This window comes from Synchiropus splendidus, chromosome 13 (genome assembly GCF_027744825.2).
Source record: "Synchiropus splendidus isolate RoL2022-P1 chromosome 13, RoL_Sspl_1.0, whole genome shotgun sequence".
NCBI classification, from domain to species: Eukaryota; Metazoa; Chordata; class Actinopteri; order Syngnathiformes; family Callionymidae; genus Synchiropus; species Synchiropus splendidus.
In genome coordinates, this window is record NC_071346.1 from 16,195,201 (window position 1) to 16,217,964 (window position 22,764).

The window sequence follows — 22,764 nt, forward strand, 5'->3', positions numbered from 1 at the left end:
CTGAGGATAGTCTAGCAGGTGGAGTTCTAGGAGTGGGTTGTTTGTTGCACAGCGAGAGATCTTTCTGTTCCTCTTGATGCACTTGTTAGATAGACACACACGATGGTCAGTCAGTCGTGATGACTGTATGTCTGGTAGTCTAAGCCCCATCTGTTCACTAAGCATGGTTATTACACACAGACAGATACACACAGGCACACATGCATCTCCGTCAGAGCTCAAGGTCACAGCTCTGCCTCTGCTGTGCTGCGACCTTTATTCCACATCTTACACACACATGCACACACACTGTTGCGTGCAGCACTCCAGTTGACATATAACATGCCTGTCTCACCCCTCCCCCATTGAGACACACCGTCAGCAAACTGCTAGACCATCCACTTGCCATCTCTCTGCAGCTTCTAGGAAATTACTCTCATATTACAAAGCTTTTAATAGGTAACTGATGTGCTTATAATCACATCTCCATGTGGGGTTTTTTTTTTTCCAGAATGTTTTCACCCTTCTATTTCGCTTTGGTCGTATTTGTTGTAAACTTACGTCACTTGAAGCTTGGACTTCTTGGTAGTCGTACCATCTTCTATATATTTGTAGCATTTTTACACATCGGTTAGCTAGGCGTCACCTTCCTTTGTTGACCGTCATTTTTGTTCTGTCTTTTTCCGTTTTGGTCTCTGAAAAACTAGCCTGATACCCCAGCACACTAACCATAAGCGGCTATGGGACTGCAGTAACCTTTTTCGTTCTAGGTGCACAGGAATCGTTCTAGGATTTGCAGGAACCATTACGAACCATTCTCCCCACAGTTTACACAGACATACAGGGGTTGGATAAAATAATCGAAGCACCTTAAAGCTAAAAGCTTTAAGGTCTTTCCATTATTTTGTCCAACCCCTGCAGATGGAGGATGGTCCCTGTCACTATGTCAGGACAGTCACAGTTGTAGTGATCAAGTCCGGCCAACAGTGCAGCTTTGAATGAAGCTGATGTTCCTCTAACTTGACTACAAACCTCCTGCATGGCTGCAGTTTCTCTTTATGCAGTCCTCTTTAATTCAGGTGATGGTGATGATAGTTTGTTGTGCAGCTTTGCTTCACTGGCATTTTCATGGTGTGTGACCTGCACAACACTTCGCACCTGCTGTGTGTCCTTGTTTTTTAATTTAAAAAAATCTCCATATTATGGACCAGGACTTTTTTTTTTTTGACCACTAAATCAGTCGAACATACAGACTCCACACAAACCGTACGCTCCGCACTCATGTACTTACTCTCTGTTCTGTATGTGTGTCAGTTCCGCTCCCCTCCGCTCCTTTACTGGTGGTTGTCATTGGCTGATTTCTACTTTCAATCAACCGCAACTTGATGGTTGGTTGGGGGTTGCTGGCAATGTTTGCGTTTCCTACTACACTAAAAATTCACATTATAGTGCTTAAACGGCAATCTGTGTATTGCATTAAGCTCAGTTTTCGGTTTAACCCGGTAGAGCACTCATGCTTACCTTTAAGACAAGACGTATGTTGAACACAATTGGTGTCTCGATATTTGTGGTCACAGAGGTCAGTCCAGTATTAGAAAATACTTTGAAGTCACCATGAGTCAAGGGGGGCATAGTGTCCATCAGAAATGGGCCATTTTGCATCGCTATTTATTTCTCTCTCCTCCATACTGGTGATGAAACTCAACACCATCAAACCCCCTCCTCCGCCAATCCCCAGGTTCACTGTCATGTTGCCCTAGCACAGAGCCACCAGCCATCATGATACATTCTCATCCTAATGGATCGTTTCTTATTAAATTCTGTTATTGGTGAGATCATTTCAGCTCAGGAATATTTTCCATCCTTGGAGAGCTGTAATTTTCTCTGAGGAGCAGGCGGTCTACTGCAGGACTGTGTGTGCATCCATGAGTTTAGAATGCGTTTTCTACATTGTCATTTGTGTGATTGATTATCTGGAAGCTTGGCAGGAGGACAGATTTATCTCCTCTCTCTCTCTCTCTCACACACACTCTCTCTCCCACTCACACTATGCTAGGCTGAGGTTGTGTTATGTGTGACCTTGCAGTGGTTTATGTGGACATTGCCATTCTCCTGATGCAAATGTAGTTTCCCCCTGTCCATACCAGCGTTACTAAAATTGTGTATTAAATGCACTTGTGTGTGCACATAAACCTGCTGATGCATGCTCATACACCTCTTGTTGACACATTTTGACACACCGAAGTGCCCATCCACGCACTGAGGCAAACTCTCCCACTCTGAAGTGATGCACACACACATATGTGCTTGCTCCCTCACTGCGCCTTTTTGAAGTATGGAGATAATTTATTCGTGTCATCAAGCCTGATTTCCCATCTGCTACTGGGACCCTGAGCAGCTGGAGAGAGAAAGAGGTAGAAAGCTGTAGTGGGGGCGATGGAAGAGAGGGAGGAGAGGCAGCTGGAGATGCTCCAAACAGCTGGTTACCAGTTTCCTGTCACAGAAAGCTTACTTGGGAATTGGGACAAGGTGCAAGACAGAGGGAGATTTAGTTTATGGTCAGGAAGTTAGGTGTTGGCTGGTCTGTTGTTAAGGATTAAAGTTCCGCAAAGACTGTTATATCAGATGTGGCAGTAGCATGAAGCACCCAAACAAGACGGTACGTGATGGTCCTTATGATCAAAATACAAAGGTCATCCCACTTTTCTGCCGTGATGCTCAGATTGACCAGCCACCCCTCAGGATCGGCCAGTTTCCATGGAAAAAGTATGTGATCGGTATATGGCCATCCAAGTACCGTGTATTCATAGCTGTGACAGTTAGACATCGATGAAACCCCTGATTGGTCCGGGCTTGTGCACGGCCACACCCTCATGCACACATTCCTAATCAATAGAAACAAAGAACGGTGTGTATGCGTATGCTGATCGAAGAACACTGACAAACAAGGATATGGTTTTGTATTTTTGGGGCATAAAAGAAGGTTTTTGTTTTTTTTCCAAGTATATTGAAGTGGACTGGTGAAGTGAATGACACCCAGGTAATCTTGGTTAAATAAATTTTCTTAATTTCAACAACAAAACTCTTGAATTTATTGATCACTTCTGGCAGGGTTAGAAACTGCAGAAGTTGTGACAGGAGACAGTCAACATACCATACCAACTTATCTATCTGCAGATAGTTGTGTGGCCTAATAAAACAAATGCTCATAAAGAACCTTATGACCAAAGTTACTTCGTATTGTCAAGGTCTGTGGATGTCTTCCAAGTGTTCATCCACCTGATGACTGAAGGGATATCGGAGTGGCCTAAAAAAATCAAACTGGCATCACCTTAAAACTCATCAACCTCATTATGTGGCTCTTACACATCATATAGAACATGAGTGTGAAATTTTAATACGTGAATAAGTTTGAAAAACAAAGTTGGAGATTTTGAGGTGCTGTATTGGGCAGCTTGAAATTGTAATTAAATGTATGTAATGAATTGGTGTTTGTTCATCAAAGATGTTGTGCATAAATTTGTGTGTTTTTATGAAGTAACATTTGTCTTCAGAAGAAGGGGTTATTCGAGGAATTGCAAAAGTTAACATCTTCTCTCCGTATCCCCCAGCATTCCCCCATGGACTCGTCAGGCGATGCTTCTATGATGCTTCCTGACAGGCCGACTGGAGATGCTGGCAACCCTGGAGAGCCCATCAGTAGCTCAGAGCAGCCCAGCGACCAGGAAACCAAACCAAAAAAGAAGAAGAAGAAGAAGGTTTCAGCCATTGATGGCGAAGGCGAGGAAAAGGGCACAGAGATAAAGGGAGGAGCACAGGAAGAGGACACATATGAGTTTCCTGGAACAGGAAGTGATGTCGGCAAGCAGTCCACAAGCACAGGAAATACAGAAGGAAGCTCGCCACCGGTGGAGGAGGAGAAGAAGAAGCGTAAGAAGAAACCAAAGGAGAAGACTGAGGGCAAAGACCCCAAAGAGCCCAAGGCCCCGAAGGCCCCTAAAACCCCCAAGACTCCCAAAGAGCCCAAGGAAAAGAAAGTTAAGATTTCTACACCCAAGACAAAGACTCCCAAGAAGACCAGGTAGAGTGCCGTTGCTGCATACTTGTTGCACTTCTGATGAAGCTCAGAAGAATTCACATGGTGTGATTGCATCAGTCTTCTTTTATACCTGAACATGTTTCTTCAGATAAATATTTGAGTAAGCTTGAGCTCGCATGTTGTTCCTTGTTTACTGTCCAGTTTATCATTGCTATAGTGGTGATAGTGAACAATGTTCCTGAGTTGAATTTAAAGTGATTCCTCTTCTACGCTGCCATCACACATCCCTGCTAAGGCAAAAAAAAACGTTTGTACTGGAGAGTCAGAGGTGGTTTCATTGTAAAAAGGAGAAACTTGATCGGACAGAGGAATGTATTGAGGGCAGCTCCCAGCTCTCTGTCTCTCTTTTGCTCTCCCTCTTTCCCAGCCTTTTTCTCTCTCTTCCCCATCATTTGCTTTCACAGCCCCTTTTTATCCCAAGGAAGAGGGAGGGCTGAAGCAGCAGGCAGAGGTCAGCGTTGGGGGAGGTGTGTTTGTGTGCGTGCATGCAGCAGCCACTGCAAGGGCGACTGGATGGGGGGGTTGTGGGGTCAGGCTTTTTTTTTTTTAAGGGGGAGGGGTCACTCGTGTCATTGTGTTGTCTAATGATAATGAAGGCTGTGTTGACCACTCTGCCGACAGGACGGTGTGATGGCAGGGGAAGCGTGGGGGTGGAGGAGGCCATATGCATGCATGCGTGTGTGTTGGTAAACTAGCTCTTATCTGTTGTCAGGGTTCCTCCATCTTGAGTGGCGCCCTGTAGCTTGCAGGTTAATTTAGCATAATAATGGCCGCTGGCTAGTCATTGCTACTCTAAAATGGTGGTCCTCTGCAGTCACCCTTTACTTGGAATGTAGTCTTGACATTATCAATTTGGGAGTTTCAGGTAGCCATGCTCCTATTCAGCAGTAACATTTTAACTTTGACCATACCTGTCTCTTCCATGGTTTGTTTGGATGTCTGTATGGGACTGGCAAATTGACAACCAAATAACAATATTAAATTGTATTTGCCATCAGAATCAGAATAATGCATGTTCTTCAGTGTTACAGAGGAGATCTGGTCTAAGGGACCCTGTTAGTGTCGTGTTTTAACCAAATCTCGCATTCTCATGAACTTGAGACCATGTGACATTACACTAACTGCTGAGTGAGATCCTTTTTAAGGTGTTGGTCAGTTAATATTTGTCCTCATCCCTAGTGTGGGAAATGTGAAGGTCACGGTTTTATTTATAAGATAAGGTCTTTTGGTACAACCCAAATTTGCACATTGTGGGGGGAATAAAGACAATCTACCCTAAAAATCTACAAAATAAATCTCATTCACTTTGTAGTGCTAGCTCTTCTGAGAGTGGTTCAGAGTGGGTTTTCTGCCAAACCTGCCATCTTGGTCATGACCGTGAAAGTTCCCTTTCCCTTTATTTATGCTGCATAGGGAGTGTAGGGTCGAACCTGGATGCAGATGTCGGTGTGAAAAACAAGCCCGCTGTCCCTTTGTAGCAAGGTCTTTAGGAAATTCTAAACCACTCTGTCATCTTTCAGTGACAAAAAAATGGGAAAGTGTGTCCATCAAGGCTGGCAGGCGGACTAGTTTAGATGAATGCACTTAATACTGTTGACGTAATGAAAATATGTAGTCTAATGAATTGAAGTGAAACCTCGAATAGGCCTATTTTTGAGATAGAGTACTCCTCATTGAATGAATATTGTTTCACAGGTCAGTGTATTTTAAGGTGACTCAATCTTGCTCACATGGAAAAGCATAACATCGGCCCGTCAGTCTGTTCAGGCGAATACTAGTTCTAAGTGATAACAACAAGGATCTTGCGGTGACGAAATCATCCTATATGGTCCTGTATTCAACATCAGCATTTTTCAAAAAGCCTGACGTGCCAATTTGGCTGATACCATTTTTTAAATTCATTTAATAACTGACATATTACACCATATTTGATAATTTATTTGGAAAAACAGTGTCTGTGCTTACAGCTGTACTTTGTGTTTAAAAAATAAAGTGAGTGAGGCAGTTAATAAAAAGAATTTAGCCAACAAACAAAAAAACGGAGTCCTGAGTTTCCATCATTCTGCGGATGTGTCTGACAAGTATCTCCAGCTCTGTGTATTCTGTCGGGGGTTCAGGTGCTGCAATACTTTTCTCCTGCTAGCTTTAGCTTGACCAGCTTTAAGTGCTACGTGGAGAGCAGGTGGCGAGTTTGAAGTGACAAATGAAATTTATTGTGTAGACAGAGTTGAAGGTGGTCCCTCCACATCTCATGCGTGAATTACATATAGCGATCCTTTGCAAATGTGTTCCATCTCCACACTGATGTGCGTTTGTTGCGATCCACAAACATGTTCCCGGGGGAGTGGTGTGACGGGGTTTCGCGCAATGATGTTTGGTTGTGTGCACGTCTCTCTGCGCTTTAATGTAGGACTGGTGTGAACTGTAAAATCTTATTCCTGCTTTGCTACAATATGTTTGTTGGGGTGTGCAGTAGATGGCTGTGGTCGATGAGATTGTTAGTTTCCAAAAAAGGAATGGACTCATCACCAGTCCTGCAAAATGAAGGATATCGGGAGGCTGATTGATCAGTGCATCCCTAGTTGTTGATGATGATGATGATGATGATGATGAAGTGAGACTGTTTTGGCAAAACAATGCTCCAGATTTTCCAGGACTATTTTCATATATTGCATCCATGAAATCATAGAAATGAATAAAGGGAACCACAATGTTCTATAATTCCACATGCACCGAAACAAGGTACTGGCATACAATTTGTTGTAGCGCCAAATATGCAATTAAGTAAAGTCATTCATTACAAATGTTAGAAATGGTCCTTTCACCTGTCTTTTCCGTTAACTACAGGGGTCATTCTCCTCAATGTTCTTCCTCAACACTCAATTGCAGCTAAAATGATCTGCATTATAGCCGGTGCAAACCTTAAATCACCACATCACTACTGTCACTGAGCTCTGGATGTGTCGGCATTTAGTCATAGCTGCGACTGAGAGAGCTGGGTGGTTTACTTGCCCCGTCAGTTCACTTCTCTCCTTTGACCTTGCTGTCTCTCTCCATCCTCTCACTCCTGCTTTCTCTCTGAGGAAGCAGAGCTATAAATAACCCTGCTCAGCTGCCACGCCCTTCTCCCTGGGTGTGTGTGCATGTGAGGTCGATTTGTTTGCTGCACCCACAGAAGTCAGACTTGCACTCAGACACCTTTTATTTGTGTGAGTTTGCACGTGTGAATGTGCGCACACGCTGCCCCCTGGACACAGCTGGTGGCTTTTGTTTTTTTTTTCCCTTTTTCTGCGCTTGTGGTGAGGGGCGAGTGGGTGTTCAGTACTATGACTCATCATGGCAGCAGGTGTCCCTTAAGCTGTGGCCACACATTTTACCTCCTCTGCTTGTGTCTGTTGCCCTTTCTCCTGATTCTAAAAAGAGCAACACTCTTCTCCACAGCTGGCCTGCATGCGTGAATGCCAGGCCCATGGGTACACAACAGAGAGAATGATAACTGAAGAAATCAGCTGACTGCCCTATACACCTGGACTACATTCACAATCCAGCCAATTCTTCTAAAACATCTAGAAAGCACAGGGACTAATAATATAGATTTGCATCCATATGCATCATCTCTACATTTCTAAACAAGTGCAGTATGACAAACATGTTATTAGCGTTACCTGGTGTTTTTAGTTATGCAGCCTGAGAGTGTTTTGATCTTATTTTCATGTCTTTTCTCAAATATGAAAACTTTTTGTATTCAGATCATTTTTCCCAGACACCCATCACTCGAGTCGTGGACGAGTTTAGGTTGAGTAAAACCCAGTGCCACGAATAGTTGCTCGATCGAATAGTTGATTGACCCCTCCGACTGCCAAATTAGCACATTAGTTTGAAGTTTGAGTTTTATGGTGGGTTGTGTGAGACATCTGTGAGAGACTGGGAGAAGATATCTGGGCAGAGAGGTGACGCAACTGTCGAAAGAAACAATCAAGTACAGGGAAAGAGAAGGGAGACGGCAGTCAAGGAGTGCATGTGTGCGTGAGTGGCCAGATGGCTCCAACGTGTGGCGACCAGCCAGAGGAACAGGTGCAGGTCACATGACCAGCCGTTACCAGGGAGATGGTGATTGCTCTTGGCGTGAGGATGAAAGGAGAAGGGCCCTAGGGACAGAGAGGGGGAGGGCAGGAGGGATGGAGCGAGCGAGGGAGGGAGGGATGTAAGGGAGAGCGACACATGCACTGAGCAAGAGAGAGGACCTACTGTACTGCAGATAGCAGGAGGGCGAAGCAGCAATATTTTTTAGAAAGTTTAAGAACACCATTTCAATATTCAAATCTATTACCGATTCCTGACCAGAAATATTGAAAAAAATCTCTTGTCTATTTTCTTCCCTCTGACCTTTTCTGGTGGCTGCTGACCACATAAAACCATGAACACCTCCAATGTGTTTTGAAGGTTAATTTGGATCAGACACATGGACAAAAAATGTTACCTTTGACTGTTTTTTTTTTTTTTCCCATGGATCCCAGTTGATATGATCTTATAGTCTCCCCTTGTTTGAGCAGAAGCAAAGAACCAAGGCTGACTGGTGAGGGTCTGTGTGTGGGAGACCAAGAATGTCCTCTTGACTTCCTCTGTTGCCTGCTCGCACACACACGCGCACACACACAAAACCTGTGCCTCTTTTTTTCCAAGCCAAAGATTAGAGGAAGTGTGGGGGCCTCGCAACCCCTCCCCCAGCTCTCTCTCCCTCCCTCCCTCCCTCTCTCTCTGTCTGTCTGCTTGTATCTCTCTATCTTGCTCCCTCTGCAGCCTTCCAGGCTTTCATCATATTAACCCCCTGTGTTCCAGAGCCTGAGGCACACTAATGATTTCTAAATGGGTAAATCAAACATGGCGGCTGCCCTGGGACTGACATGCACACACCCACCCTCCTACTCACACACACACACACACACGTACCCGGTTGAAGTTTATGCTTACAAGGAAACTTTAAAGAAGTAATAAAAAATAAGAAGAATTTAAAATCTTTTTCTGTTCTTTCAGTGTCAAAAAGGATCCAGAGGGTGAGGCTACAGCTGCTAAGAAGGATTCGAAGAGGAAAAGACAGTCGTCCGTCAGTGAAGATGTGGAAGTGAAGTCTCCACCTCCCTCAGCTCCTGAGGAGGAAGACGATGATGGCTTGCAGGTAAGAACAAATAGATCACGGGGCATCCAGAAATCTTTTCAGATTTTCTTCCAGTCTTACACTAGTCGAGGAATCGTATCAACAAATACCCTCTGCAAAAACATTGGCAAAGTATGTTCTGGGCTGGAGAGCTAAAATGGTGCTAAGGCAGCCGGCGTCTTGTGTTTGGGTTGCAAACTGGTTTTGTTGACAGACCAAGCAGCCAGGCGTCATGGCCAAATTCATGTGGTGCACCATCAACAATTCTTCTGTTGCTTGATAATATTTTTGTTTTAAAACTTGTTAAGAGTGAATAATTACATTGACTTCCTATTATAAACGATAAAAATTATTTGAGTGCCAACTTGGGGTGTTCGAAAATAGCAATACGCTCAAACATAGCAATAGCATGAAACTAATAAAATACTTGGTTTTGTTTGTGAATGTATTACAATGGCAAACTCTCTGTAAATTGACCATGTGATCGGTTCCACCCTGAGCTTGAACATCACCGCCAGCTACTATGATTGCTGAATTTTAAATTTGTGTAAAAATGGTGTAATGGTGATAATGGTGATTTTGCCCCCTTTAACAGAAGCGTCGCTCCAGCCGTCAAGTGAAGAGGAAGAGGTACACAGAGGACCTGGAATTCAGAATCTCAGATGACGACGACAGTGGCGCGGACTCACCAACACCAAAGTCCCCATCAACCTCGTCTCAGCAGCAGGTATACTTCTTGATATGAACAAGGAGTTCCTACAGGACAGCATTTTTTTAAATCTTTGGCCTTTTGAAGTAGTTGTACAATGAGGTCAAGATCTTCTGTGTTTTTAACGTAGAGATGTTAATTACATTGACTGGACAGCATCAGAGCTATGATATATTGAAGTAATATTGAAGAGAAACAAAACACAAAAGGAAAGAAAATATCACCTATTTAAGTAGATGTTTACAGAGTCCGTTTGGGATCCAACAGGTTAAAGCACTTGCTGCTCATATTAGAACACAGTCGGAGAAAACATTGCTGTGGCACCTTTTTGCTGTTGAGTGACAACAATGATCATGTGGCTGTTCAACAGTTATTTATTGTCAGCAGATATCCTCCTTCAGTGTGACATGCCTGGAAGTAAAGTACATACACCTGAAAGCGACCAACTTCAGAAAAAAATCCAATGTTAAAAATCCATATACAGGGTGTTCATAATGTTTCTTAACAATGAAAAAAACGTATGTCAAAGTCCAAAAATATGCAATAAAATTATTATTCTTACATCATCAATTTAACTAGTTTTTTGGACCTGAATATTGATTTAATGACTCAGTTGTGGTTGGTTAGTGTTCATTTTCCTTTATAGAAACTTTAAGTCACAAAGACTTATTTATATCAAATATTAGATTTCTTAAAACCTGCCCAAAACCGTGTTAAATCACACTGTATTTGTTTCAATGCAATCTGCATTTGTTCTGACCAGGATTTGGCGGAAGCTGAAGGACCAGTAGTCGAGAAGATCATGGGTGTACGCAATAAAAAGAAACAGGTAAGATGAAAACATTAAAAGAATCTGTATGATACATAGCATCTCGTAGTTTGCATCGACTGAGTGGCAGCTCTGCACCTGCGCTAAGTGGATTACCCACATCTATCGCTGTATTTTATTCGCAACCTAATACAAGAGCTTGCCATTGTGTGTCTGTGAAAGCTCAAAGTGTGTGTCTGCTGCTTTAGAAGCCCTTGTTCTAAAGAAAGCTCATCCTGTAGCCAACACATGCACACACAAATAGTCTGCAGCCAACTTTTCTCTGTTGCCAGCTGCCTCCACGTGCGCGCCTGCACGCACGCAAGAGTGCGTGTGCGTTGACCCCAGGCCTGGCGCCTAGCCAAAACCACAACGCTAGCTGCGCCAGACGCCAAGCTAGCATTTCCTCAGGCTGTGTGTGTGATTGATGATTCATGGCATTACAGTAGTAGCAGTGTGTGTGCACACGTTTGTGTGTGGTAGCAGTAATAGTGAATGAAAGCAGACATCTACACCAAAAAGGGCTAATGTTTCCTCACTTCCTTTTTGTAGACACTTTGTGAATGACTTTGTTAGGATTGTTGTTTCCTATGAAGCACTCTTATTTTGTACAATCCATTTGTGTAAATCTATTACCTTTAAGTGGACATACAGAGACATTCATTTGTTCCGTGCAGGTGGAAGCAGCAGAGCCAGAGGTGGAGGTGGAGGAGTTCTATGTCAAGTTTAAAGGCTTGTGAGTATTGTACATCCTGAAGTCCATCATTTTATTTTAAACATATTGTTCAAGTTTGCTCAAATCTAATCCGTTCCCTCTTCATTATTCAAGTATGTATTGGTCATCTGTCCTGAGTGGAGAACTGGTGTAAATTTGTTTACTGAGTTAGTTTCTCATTTGTCAGTTGGTTTAACTTTGCATGTTTCGTTTACGTCGTGTCATCAGTGGAATGTATATCAAACACAAAATAACTATAATCTAATTACCAGGACATTGCCACTTTGTACCATCCATTTTATCTCAAGCATGTTGCTAGTGTCAGATAGTGCTCCTGCAAGTATAACAGGGTTATGTTTCTAAAAAAAGTGAAAGTGGAGACACGATCTAGGCCAATGTGTTACACTTATGTTAACCGCTAGAATAAATATTGTCTTGTATCATTAACTCTTAGCACATTTCAAACATGTCATCCCACTACCTTAATGCCTTTCAATGAACCTTGCATTAGCTATGCAATGGAGGTCCTCTCCTGGCTCTCCTTGTGGCCTGACTTGGTTCACAACAGCAGGGTTTTGAAAATAAGTGGGGTAACTTTTGTCTCAACAACTTAGCCATGCAAGTCTGCAAGTACACATGACCGGGCAGCAGATAATTTGCACATCATACAAAAGTGTCATGCAAACTGAAGTATAGTTTCCAACCTACGGGCCTTCGAGTTTTAGCTTTAAGGTGTTTCCATTAATTTGTCCAACCCCTGTACCTTTTTTTGTTAACAGCACCACACAACTGCTATGTTTCCCTGTTTCCATGTTTGTTCAACTTTGCATTGATGGTATTTTATTTAGGGGTAATGTATTTCATAATGGAAGACAGCCCTAAATGAAAGTATTGACAAACATATTTCCTATTTCAGTTCATACCTCCACTGTCGATGGGCAGACCTGCAGGAGCTTGAGAAGGATAAGCGCATTCACCAAAAAATTAAAAGGTTCAAGGCCAAACAACTTCTCAACAACTTCATTACTGAGGTTTGTTTGTTTTTTTCTGAGCATTTTTGCTCATCCTTATGTTTCATGTTATCGTGCCATAAACACTTGAGACCTTCCTTTTATCTCTACATAATCCTCATCTAGTTCAGAGCTCAGATCATCACTGAAATATTCTCACCTGTCCAGCAGCAAGTTTACCATCTCTCCCTCCCACATCATATTTAATACAAAGTGTCAGTGCACAACCTCCAGGCGTTCCCACACTCTGTATCCTCTGTCATACCCACTGCCCCCTTTGCCCGCACTTGCAGGGCTTTCAGTCGCTTTGTTCCCCAAATATGGAGTTTTCTGCCCTCTGACCTGAATAATTCAGTATCATCGATTCAAGCCAAAATCATTATTCTTCCTTGTAATTTCTCACACTTTCCCTATTATACTGTCTGTTTGCTATGGTTTGCCTATTCTTGTTGTGTTGTGTAATGCGCTAACAAATATGATTTGTAAATCACTCTGCAATGCCTTCAAATGTCCTGGTTCATAAACTTCCCATTGTCTTTTCAGTGAAAAAAATGTTTTGCTATTCCTCAGATGGACGATGAGCCTTTTAATCCCGACTATGTGGAGGTGGACCGTGTCCTGGATGTTTCCGAGAGTGTGGATGAGAACGGCGAGGTCCTTGTCATATTTTGTTGTAGTTTGAAGCACTCCCTGACTTTACCGTTCCACATTAACACACACTTCTGATCTCTGTTTTCCATTATGTTCATGCAGACGGTGACCTTGTATTTGGTAAAATGGTGCAGTCTGCCTTACGAGGACTCCACCTGGGAGCTGAAGGCAGACATTGACCAGTCCAAGATAGATGAATATGAGCGCATCGCAGCACGCACAGCTAACACTACAAGAGTTGTAAGTAGTAATTTCATTTTTGAGAATAAAAGCAGCCTGTGAATGAGGAGGAGTAGAGTTTTGTGAGGCCTTGTACCATTTCTATAGAAGCCTAGGGGGTCGTGTCTCGCCCATCCACCACAGTGTGCTCTGCACATGTGGGTATTTTGTGTGCGTTGGCTTGCTGCCGGCTTCTTCCTCCATCAGATTTACAGCCCCCTTAACTACACTCCACATGGCCACGTTCTTGTGGTCTTTGCACGCACACACGCCCTGCTCTTGTGGCCAGGCCTAACCACTAACAGTGTGTTTAATGCTGAACAGAAGCAGTTCACTGACTGTGGTCTTCCCATGGTCTTCCTTTTTAGCTGCTCTACATAGTGTAAAACAACGAAAAACCTTACTTGACATTAATTTTCAAGGGTGTAAACTTAATTTAAAAAAAATATAACTCACTTGGAAGTGGACCTTAAATTAATTCCCTAGACACTTATGTGTCAACTTTTTTGCTCTTCCCTGCGTAGGATCGACCCCATGCAGATGCCTGGAAAAAGCAGGAGGGCTCCAGAGATTACAGGAACGGCAACGCACTCAGGGAATACCAGCTTGAAGGCCTTAACTGGCTCACATTCAACTGGTACAACTCGTAAGTCAACATTTGCACTTTTGTTCAAGTAAGCTGTGACTAATGCTTTGTAATGGCTCATTCACTGTTTTGTGTACTCAATGATGAGGTGCAACACAACCTTTTCCTTATGTTCTGTTGTGTCAAGGAAGCTGTAATGACTCATTCCTTCTTCTCTACAGACGTAACTGTATCTTGGCCGATGAAATGGGTCTTGGAAAGACCATCCAGTCGATAACATTCCTCTATGAGATTTTTATGAAGGGCATTGAGGGGCCTTTCCTGGTGATTGCTCCGCTTTCCACAATCCCTAACTGGGAGAGGGAGTTCAGGACCTGGACTGAACTGAATGCTGTTGTCTATCACGGCAGCCAGGCTAGTCGCAAGACTATCCAGGCATATGAGATGTACTTCAGAGATGCACAGGTATGAATATATGCTTTATATGTGCATGGCAATCGCCATGATATGAATCAACAAATTGTTTCAAGAACGTCTATGAATAGAAAAGGCTAAAAGCACCATTACTTAACCAACATGCAACATTGACACTGTACACAACATGGTAGTGAATTAAGAGGTTATGCTTTTAAATGACTTCTGTTCATACTTTGAAGCTGAAGATATATGTTGTGTGAGCCAGTTGTGTTCAGTATCTCTGAAGGTAAGGTCGAGAACATGTTGTCTTTGGATGGTTTTAAGTCAAAAGACCTTGACTTCAGACCTAAATGAACATCTGACTTACTAAAACCTCAAGTCATGGTTATGTTTTCGGGTTTTACCCTTTTTTTAAAAAAAAAAAAAACAGGTTTCAGGGCCTCATTTCATTCATCAACACATTTTCTATATTTATGTTTTTGAATAAGGATTGCACACTTACATTTGGTAACTTTTTGATGTGACTTAAGGGAAGTAACTGGAACATTGTGGAAACCCAGTTCTAATCAGGACAGTCCAACCATAAGCTGTTTAAAATCTTTAGGCTGTAATCCACATACTGTAAAGCTCTTATTCTACAATGCATCAAGCATCTCTATAACCTCAGCCACACCGAGCGTGAAGAAAATAAGCTCTTGTCAGTGTCCTCGGTAGCATCTTGTCCCTAATCCAGGCGAAGGTAATCCTCAAGGTTATGGTGGCGGGGGAAGTAGTGTTAAACGACAGTGCCTCTGCCACACCTTCAAGCTACTGCTCACACAGGACAGAAATTTCATCTTTTTTGTCTTTTGAGGATTTAGTAATGTTGAAAATCAAAAGATTGATGTGTTTTACAAATGAAAAGTGGAGTGAGATCCACAGTTATTGTCACAAGGGTTTGTGTTTGACAATCATTTCCGTCCTCCTTGATGTCCTAGGGTAAGATTATAAAGGGAGCATATCGATTCCATGCCGTGATTACCACCTTTGAGATGATTTTGGCCGACTGTCCGGAGCTACGTAGCATCCCATGGCGGTGCGTGGTGATAGACGAAGCCCACCGACTGAAAAACCGAAACTGCAAGCTCCTGGAAGGACTGAAAATGATGGACATGGTATGTTTGGTCTAATGTCTATTGGTGCTTGGATTAAATTTATCAAGATTCAAGACTCTTTTAACACATTTTTAAATTTCCATTCTTGTCCAGGAGCACAAAGTTCTTTTGACTGGAACTCCTCTTCAGAACACAGTGGAGGAGCTGTTCAGCTTACTCAACTTCCTAGAGCCAGAGCGATTTCCATCTGAACAGACATTTATGACTGAATTTGGAGATCTTAAAACTGAAGAACAGGTGTGGTTTCATCTGAATAAATGGTCTTGAGGCATATCTGTTTTTCCTGAACTTGATTTTATTGTTTTTTTCCACAGGTTCAAAAGCTGCAGGGTATCTTGAAACCCATGATGTTAAGAAGACTTAAGGAGGATGTAGAGAAGAATCTGGCACCCAAGGAGGAGACCATTATTGAGGTAGGTCTCAACCTCATCTTGTTTCGTAATGTTTCAGATGCTGTTGGTGTTTAATGAGTCTGCATATGTCACTTGTAGGTGGAGCTTACAAACATCCAGAAGAAATACTATCGTGCCATTCTGGAGAAGAACTTCTCCTTCTTATCCAAAGGCAGTGCAGGCGGAGGTTCAGGGGGTGCTGGAGGCTCTAGTGTCCCCAACCTCCTCAACACCATGATGGAACTGAGAAAGTGCTGTAACCATCCCTACCTCATTAACGGTGTGTTTAACAACATGGAAAATGTGTGAACTGTGATGACATTTTCTTAAACCTACTTTTGCTTTCTCATCTCCTCACAGGAGCTGAAGAGAAAATCATTGAAGAGTTCAGGGACACCCACGGTGGTGGGTCGGACATGCCGGACATGCCACTCCAAGCCATGATCCAGGCTGCTGGCAAGTTGGTGCTCATTGACAAGCTGCTGCCCAAACTTAAAGCCGGTGGACACAGAGTGCTTGTGTTTAGTCAGATGGTTCGTTGCCTTGACATTCTGGAGGATTATCTCATTCAGAAACGGTAAGATGGCCAGTAAATGCAAAACTTTAATGGTCGAGCTGCGTAGAATTACATGAAATAGGCAGTAGTGATTGGTTCGCCAACATGTGCTTTCATTTGAGGATAATTCAGAGCAAAGTTTTGGTATTTATTGTTTGCGTGGGTACTGAGGGTTTTTTTTTCTTTAACATTGTTTCTCATCTCCATTGAACTTTAGCTATCCGTATGAGAGAATTGATGGGAGAGTTCGTGGAAACCTGCGGCAAGCAGCCATAGACCGTTTTTCCAGGCCAGACTCCGATCGCTTCGTCTTCCTACTGTGTACACGAGCTGGAGGCCTTGGCATTAATTTAACTGCAGCCGATACGTGTATCATCTTTGACTCTGACTGGAACCCTCAGAATGACCTGCAGGTATGCTTCATGTGCTGCTGTAGTTTGCTGTATTTTTTAAAACGTTTCTAACCTTCATCTGTACTGTGAAGGGGGAAAAATAATAAGATGGTGTAACTTATCTCTGACAGGCCCAGGCACGATGTCACAGGATTGGCCAGTCCAAGGCTGTCAAAATCTACCGTCTGATCACTCGCAACAGTTACGAGAGGGAGATGTTTGATAAAGCGAGTCTGAAACTTGGACTGGACAAGGCTGTTCTCCAGAGTATGAGTGGACGTGAGAATGCCAACAGTGGGGTGAGCATTGCACATTAAGTGTCTGCAAAACGGTTCAGTAGTTTGCATGTGTATGGTCTTATTTGGTGTTCAACAAAATGGGGGAAAATGTTTCTGCTCTAGGTCCAGCAGTTGTCCAAGAAGGAGATTGAGGACCTCCTGAGAAAGGGAGCATATGGAGCACTGATGGATGAAGAGGACGAAGGTTCCAAATTCTGCGAAGAGGATATTGACCAGATCCTTCAGAGACGCACGCACACCATTACCATTGAGTCTGAGGGCAAAGGCTCTACCTTTGCCAAGGTCCGAGGGCTTTCAAACTGCTATTTTTTTGTTGTCTTTGGTTCTTGTTTGTAATTACATGTGGTTTGGATTTTGCAGGCCAGTTTTGTTGCAGCAGGCAACCGGACAGACATTTCTCTTGAGGATCCTGACTTCTGGCAGAAATGGGCAAAGAAGGCTGAACTGGACATGGATGCCATCAACGGACGGGTATGTCAGGCACACACGTTGACAAAGTTTGTTAAGCACATAAAATGCTGAGCAGAATGTCAGCTATTTCACAGATCAAGCAGACTTGTCAAACTGCAATCTAAGTGTCCAGAGAAAGTCTCCAACAATAAAATTGAGGAAAAGCATTTGATCAAAGTGGGGAAACATTCGCCGTTGGTGCTTTAATTGTCCACCAAATTACGCCATCATTAGATCCTTAACCTGGATCATCACTGGTTTGCAAACATAGTGAACTAGCGAATGAAAAAAAACCTTTGTCTGTCCAGACATTTTCTCTAAAATGTTTTGTTAGTTTATATATATGAATTATACGAATTTGAGTTATTTTGTTATTAACTACAAATGCTAAAAATGAATATTGACAGAAGGGAATCTATACACCTCCTTAATTACCAATGTTTCCTTGCTCATGTGTCTGGATGTGTGAGCGCAGGCATAAGCTGCTTAGCTCCACTTAATGCCAGTAGGCTGCGGAGATATCAGTTTGAGTCAAGAGAAACACACGCTCTCATTGGTGTATTACACAGTGAGCTCTCTGCACGCAGCCCTTTTCCTTCTGTCAGTATATTGTCACTTATTTTCTGTTATTAGTGTATTTTTCCCCTCCAGATTCCCCCCACCCCACCACTCCATCGTTTCTCAATGCCGCTCTGGTAAAGAGCCCTCGACTGGATCACTTAATCCAGCTCGATGAGTGAATATGCTCCACTTGGGTTGCTCCCCCGGGATTTCTGATTGTGTGATGCTTAAATGGAAATGACTGCGACTGTGATAATTGTAGCTCTAACTGCTGACTTGTTTGTGTGCAGTGATTGGATTGTTAGGCTCGGAAGTCTTCTATTAATTGATCTGAAATGCATTTCATTAAGGCATAAATGGCAGTGTTTAAAATTATATTTGAAACCGCTTGTTTGTTGTTTTTTTTACATGTTCAACAAATGGTACTCTTGGTCATTCACGGTAGCAACAAGCAGCATCACTGCATTTAAACAAGATAAGCTACAAATATGGATCCTGATGTAGTTACTACTTTACACTAGCTGATGGTGGACACCTGTCACTTCAATCTGAGTAATATTTGTGGACGTTTTCATATGTGTGTTTTGGTGTCTAACGATTGAATACTTCTCCCTGGTCGAGACGACGAAAGCAGTCATAACAGAGACTACGAGTGTGGATTTTACTGGAATATTCACTCACTGATGAAGATCGTGCAGTGAAACAGGAAGTGACGCATGTAGTGAAAAGCGAGTCTGTTCAGTGGTGTTCATGGTCCTTCATGTTACATACGAATCAGATGAGTGAATTTACTCCCATACCAAACTTATTTCTCATTTACTGTACGCTTTTATCTCAAACTATATTTTAATCCTTTTGAAATATTTGAATGTGTAATTGGGAAAAAAAAATACTTAGGTGCCCTAAGTGTTAGGCTTTTGCTGCCCCTGCTGCTTAACTCTGGCACTTGACACTCTAAAACCAGTTCACCTGGACTGTTCAACTAAACTCAAAAGATCTGCAGTAGAGTTGTTGAAGAAATATAATCATTAAGTTCCATCAAAATAAAAAACAGGATAACAATACAATTAGGAATGTAAATGACACACTCATTGTAACTTAACTTTAACGTATTGTTTTATATCAATCTCAGTTTTCATCAATGGTGTCTTCTCAGTACAAATTAACTTTTCTTCATCTAAGCAGAATACACTGGTGATCGACACGCCAAGAGTGAGAAAGCAGACACGACACTACAGTAGCGTCAAAGAGGATGAGATGCTGGAGTTTTCTGAGCTGGAGAGTGACGACGATGAACCAAGCAAACCCACGTCCAAGCCCCGCAGGCCTCAAGACAAAACCCAAGGCTACCCACGCTCTGAGTGCTTCAGGGTGGAGAAAAACCTGCTGGTCTACGGGTGAGACCACCAGAAAAAAAATGTTGTTTTATATAAAATCGTGGCGTATTATTGTGATTCCTCACTTTAGATATGGTTTATTAATAACTGCGCTCTAAAAACAGTCATAAGTGGAGAGCAGCTCACACAAATAAGCCATCATCAGTTGGTGCAGATCTTTATTACTGAGTGAGGACGTCCATTTTCACGGATGACTTGGTGTGACTGAAGAACAGTGGTAGTACTGAAATGTCAGCATTGTTATTGTTACAGTCTAGTCTAGGGGCCTGAGGCTGTAGGACACAAAAACACACTGTCTGACTGGGCTGTCCTCCCTGCTCACCACTCACTTGGCTTTTCCGCCTATCTGTCTCTCACTCTCTCCCTCTACTCACCCCCCCTCGTCCACCATTTTGCCCCTTCAAAAAAATCATCTCGAACGCAACTGACTCTCATGGTTGAGTGAATATTCAGAAGTGACAGCCGAGAATTTTAGTCTAGTGTCAGATCAGTCTGAGAGATGAGTGTCCACCCAGTCAGCCTGTAGGGTCACTTGCACTCTGGTGGCACTGGGATACCATGCTGTGATCCATAAATAATACAACACGCAGACACACACGTGTGTGCACATACACACACACACACACCTTTAGCAGCATGAGCTGGTAACCCAACGGACTGTGAAATGTTTATTTTGTAAGTAAGTCACACAAATATCTATACAGTCTATAATTTTTGTCATTGCATGTGTTTGGTCTCTCCAGTACAATATTTGTTGGTCCCTTAGCGATCAGGGTTGCATTGCCCCCTCACGCTTTCATTCCAGATCCTAAAAAATGGATATAATCCTGGTTTAATCCCAGACGTATGATATAATAGGAAATATATGAGCTTGGTTATGATTGTAAATTTAGTTGAGATTTTTATATTTTTAATTAATATTTTCTGGTGTATTTAATGTAGTACTGTAGTTTCAACTATATAGGTCATAGTAGTGCATGTATGTTTAAGAAAAGGTCCATCTCGAGGGACATGGATGTTTTTTGGACATATTTTTGTAATATGTCCAAAAATGTTTTCACAAGTGCTTAATTCAGGTATTTCTGCCCAGGTGGGGCAGGTGGAATGACATCCTGGCCCATGGCCGCTTCAAGCGCCCACTGAAGGAGGTTGATGTGGAAACCATCTGCAGAGCACTTCTGGCTTACTGCCTGCTTCATTACCGTGGTGATGAGAACATTAAAAGCTTCATCTGGGATCTGATCACACCCAGTGAAGATGGCACAACCAGAACTCTGACCAATCACTCAGGTAACCCAGTCTTCCCATGCTGTCAATGTAAAATATGGCTTATTTTCTGGTTGTTTTGATATTTCCTGACCTTCATCAAGTTCACACCGGCCATAAACTCCACAACTCCACTACAACAATAAATACAATGAATGATTATCTAGTGTCCTAATAGGCTCCGTCTATTATTATGACTATAGAGTCTTGGTAACTGTTGATGTCACCGTGGGTTTGAGTTGAGATATGACTTTACTCATTCTTGTCGTGATTCCTACACCCAACTGTTCGCCCGACAAGATTAATTTTAGAAAATGCCACGAAACTCGTACACGTCTCCTGCACCTCATGCTGAACAGGAGCTAAAGTTTGTAAATTAATTCATCAGTCTGAAATGTTAAAATGTAGCCAACTATTTTGTCTGAATGCACCAGGTATGATGCGTGACCTTTGAACTGTTAGGTAAAGACATGGGATCCTGGGTGACAGACAAGATGAGAATAAAAAATTAAAAAAAACACTGTTCTCTGCAGGTCTCTCTACTCCTGTACCTCGGGGTAGAAAGGGCAAAAAGGGGAAGCCCGCAGCCCCAGCACCACAGACCCCCAGAGCTGATTGGTTGGCCAGCTGCAATCCAGACCACCTTCTGCAAGAGGACAGCTACAAGAGACACTTGAAGCACCACTGCAACAAGTACGTTCCAGCTCCCTCTGAAGCGCACCGCCACAATGTTGTACTCTCTATTGTTAAATAGTTGGAAAGCAAGGACTTGTGATTTGTGGGAATTTTGTTTAGGGGGTGTTAACTTTTAGCCTGCACATAGTGACGTTGAAGTGGCATCAGTTCATAAACTGTCGCTTTAAATCTTTGTGTGTTTGTAGCGCACACATGTGTCTGCTTTTGCTGTTGTCAGGGAGATACGCTTCCTTGCCCTCCAGATTCCATTCCAGAATTTTTTTTCCTCCTCTGCAAGTGGAAAGTTTGTGTGTTCATGTGTGTGGCCATGTGCCAGGCCAGGTGCTAGGCAGGCAGACCTGTTGGAAGTGGGTGAAAGGCGCACACAAACACACCCACATTTACACACACTTGGGGGTGATTATGTGGTGCCATCTGCTAGGCTGGAGCACAGCGTTGTGTGGCTAATCAGGCCTGGCACATTGATGGATGAGCACACATAGCCTGCCAACAAACACACACATACACACACAGAAACTTCTGATGCCATTGATATACACGGAGAGACTGAGTTGCAAATGACTTCCCTTTGTACCCTCCCTCTCACTGCTGCCTCTCAAAACTTTACAAGCCCTCCTTTAAGTTCAGCCCCCTGACCCTTCAATTTTACCCCCAAAGGCTTCTCACACACATCCGACACTCACTTTCTGCCCCAGGCCCAAAAAACTTGGTGACGGATGGAATGTTTACAGTAAAGCAAATCTTGATCAGATTCCCATATCTGGAGCTGGATCATACAAAGTCAGAAGTGATTCTTCCTTAAACTAGAGCCCAAACTAAAAACCATGTTGTGTCAAACCCAGATTGAAATTATTGGCAATGCTGAGAATGGTTTATTTTAGTGTTAATAAGCTTCAGTTTTTGACTTATCCTGAGAGGATGCAGAATCCTGAGTTGGGGCAGAATCAGGATTAATTGGATATGGGAACATAACATCCTTCTAGCTCACTTGACAAATGTTTTTTTTTAACTTTCTTCTGCAGCAAGTCTTATACATTACTTAAGAGATGCGGTAACATGTTATGTTGAGTCCGAGGTAACAATGTCACTGCTCTACCAGGGTCCTTCTAAGGGTGAGGATGCTCTACTACCTACATCAGGAAGTTATTGGAGACCAAGCAGATCGCATCCTGGATGGAACAGACTCAAGGTGAGTACATTTTCAGACCTGTGATACATTTACATTATATTTGAGCCAGTATCATTGAGTCCAC

General features: G+C 42.8%; 1 protein-coding gene across 1 annotated transcript in view; it reads left to right on the forward strand.

Moving 5' to 3' along the window:
* The window catches only part of chd7 (chromodomain helicase DNA binding protein 7), a 52,287-nt gene that overhangs the window by 19,068 nt on the left and 10,455 nt on the right, over window positions 1-22,764 (forward strand). The window contains exons 4-26 of the mRNA XM_053883944.1: window positions 3,591-4,060; window positions 9,113-9,254; window positions 9,829-9,960; window positions 10,706-10,771; window positions 11,428-11,486; window positions 12,382-12,496; window positions 13,046-13,129; window positions 13,229-13,366; window positions 13,870-13,991; window positions 14,153-14,396; window positions 15,326-15,502; window positions 15,596-15,739; window positions 15,817-15,915; window positions 15,994-16,174; window positions 16,255-16,471; window positions 16,668-16,863; window positions 16,974-17,141; window positions 17,244-17,423; window positions 17,502-17,612; window positions 19,338-19,549; window positions 20,640-20,839; window positions 21,349-21,508; window positions 22,611-22,700. Of these exons, the coding sequence (XP_053739919.1) occupies window positions 3,591-4,060; window positions 9,113-9,254; window positions 9,829-9,960; window positions 10,706-10,771; window positions 11,428-11,486; window positions 12,382-12,496; window positions 13,046-13,129; window positions 13,229-13,366; window positions 13,870-13,991; window positions 14,153-14,396; window positions 15,326-15,502; window positions 15,596-15,739; window positions 15,817-15,915; window positions 15,994-16,174; window positions 16,255-16,471; window positions 16,668-16,863; window positions 16,974-17,141; window positions 17,244-17,423; window positions 17,502-17,612; window positions 19,338-19,549; window positions 20,640-20,839; window positions 21,349-21,508; window positions 22,611-22,700 (3,707 nt within the window). The remainder of the gene's footprint in view (window positions 1-3,590; window positions 4,061-9,112; window positions 9,255-9,828; window positions 9,961-10,705; window positions 10,772-11,427; window positions 11,487-12,381; window positions 12,497-13,045; window positions 13,130-13,228; window positions 13,367-13,869; window positions 13,992-14,152; window positions 14,397-15,325; window positions 15,503-15,595; window positions 15,740-15,816; window positions 15,916-15,993; window positions 16,175-16,254; window positions 16,472-16,667; window positions 16,864-16,973; window positions 17,142-17,243; window positions 17,424-17,501; window positions 17,613-19,337; window positions 19,550-20,639; window positions 20,840-21,348; window positions 21,509-22,610; window positions 22,701-22,764) is intronic.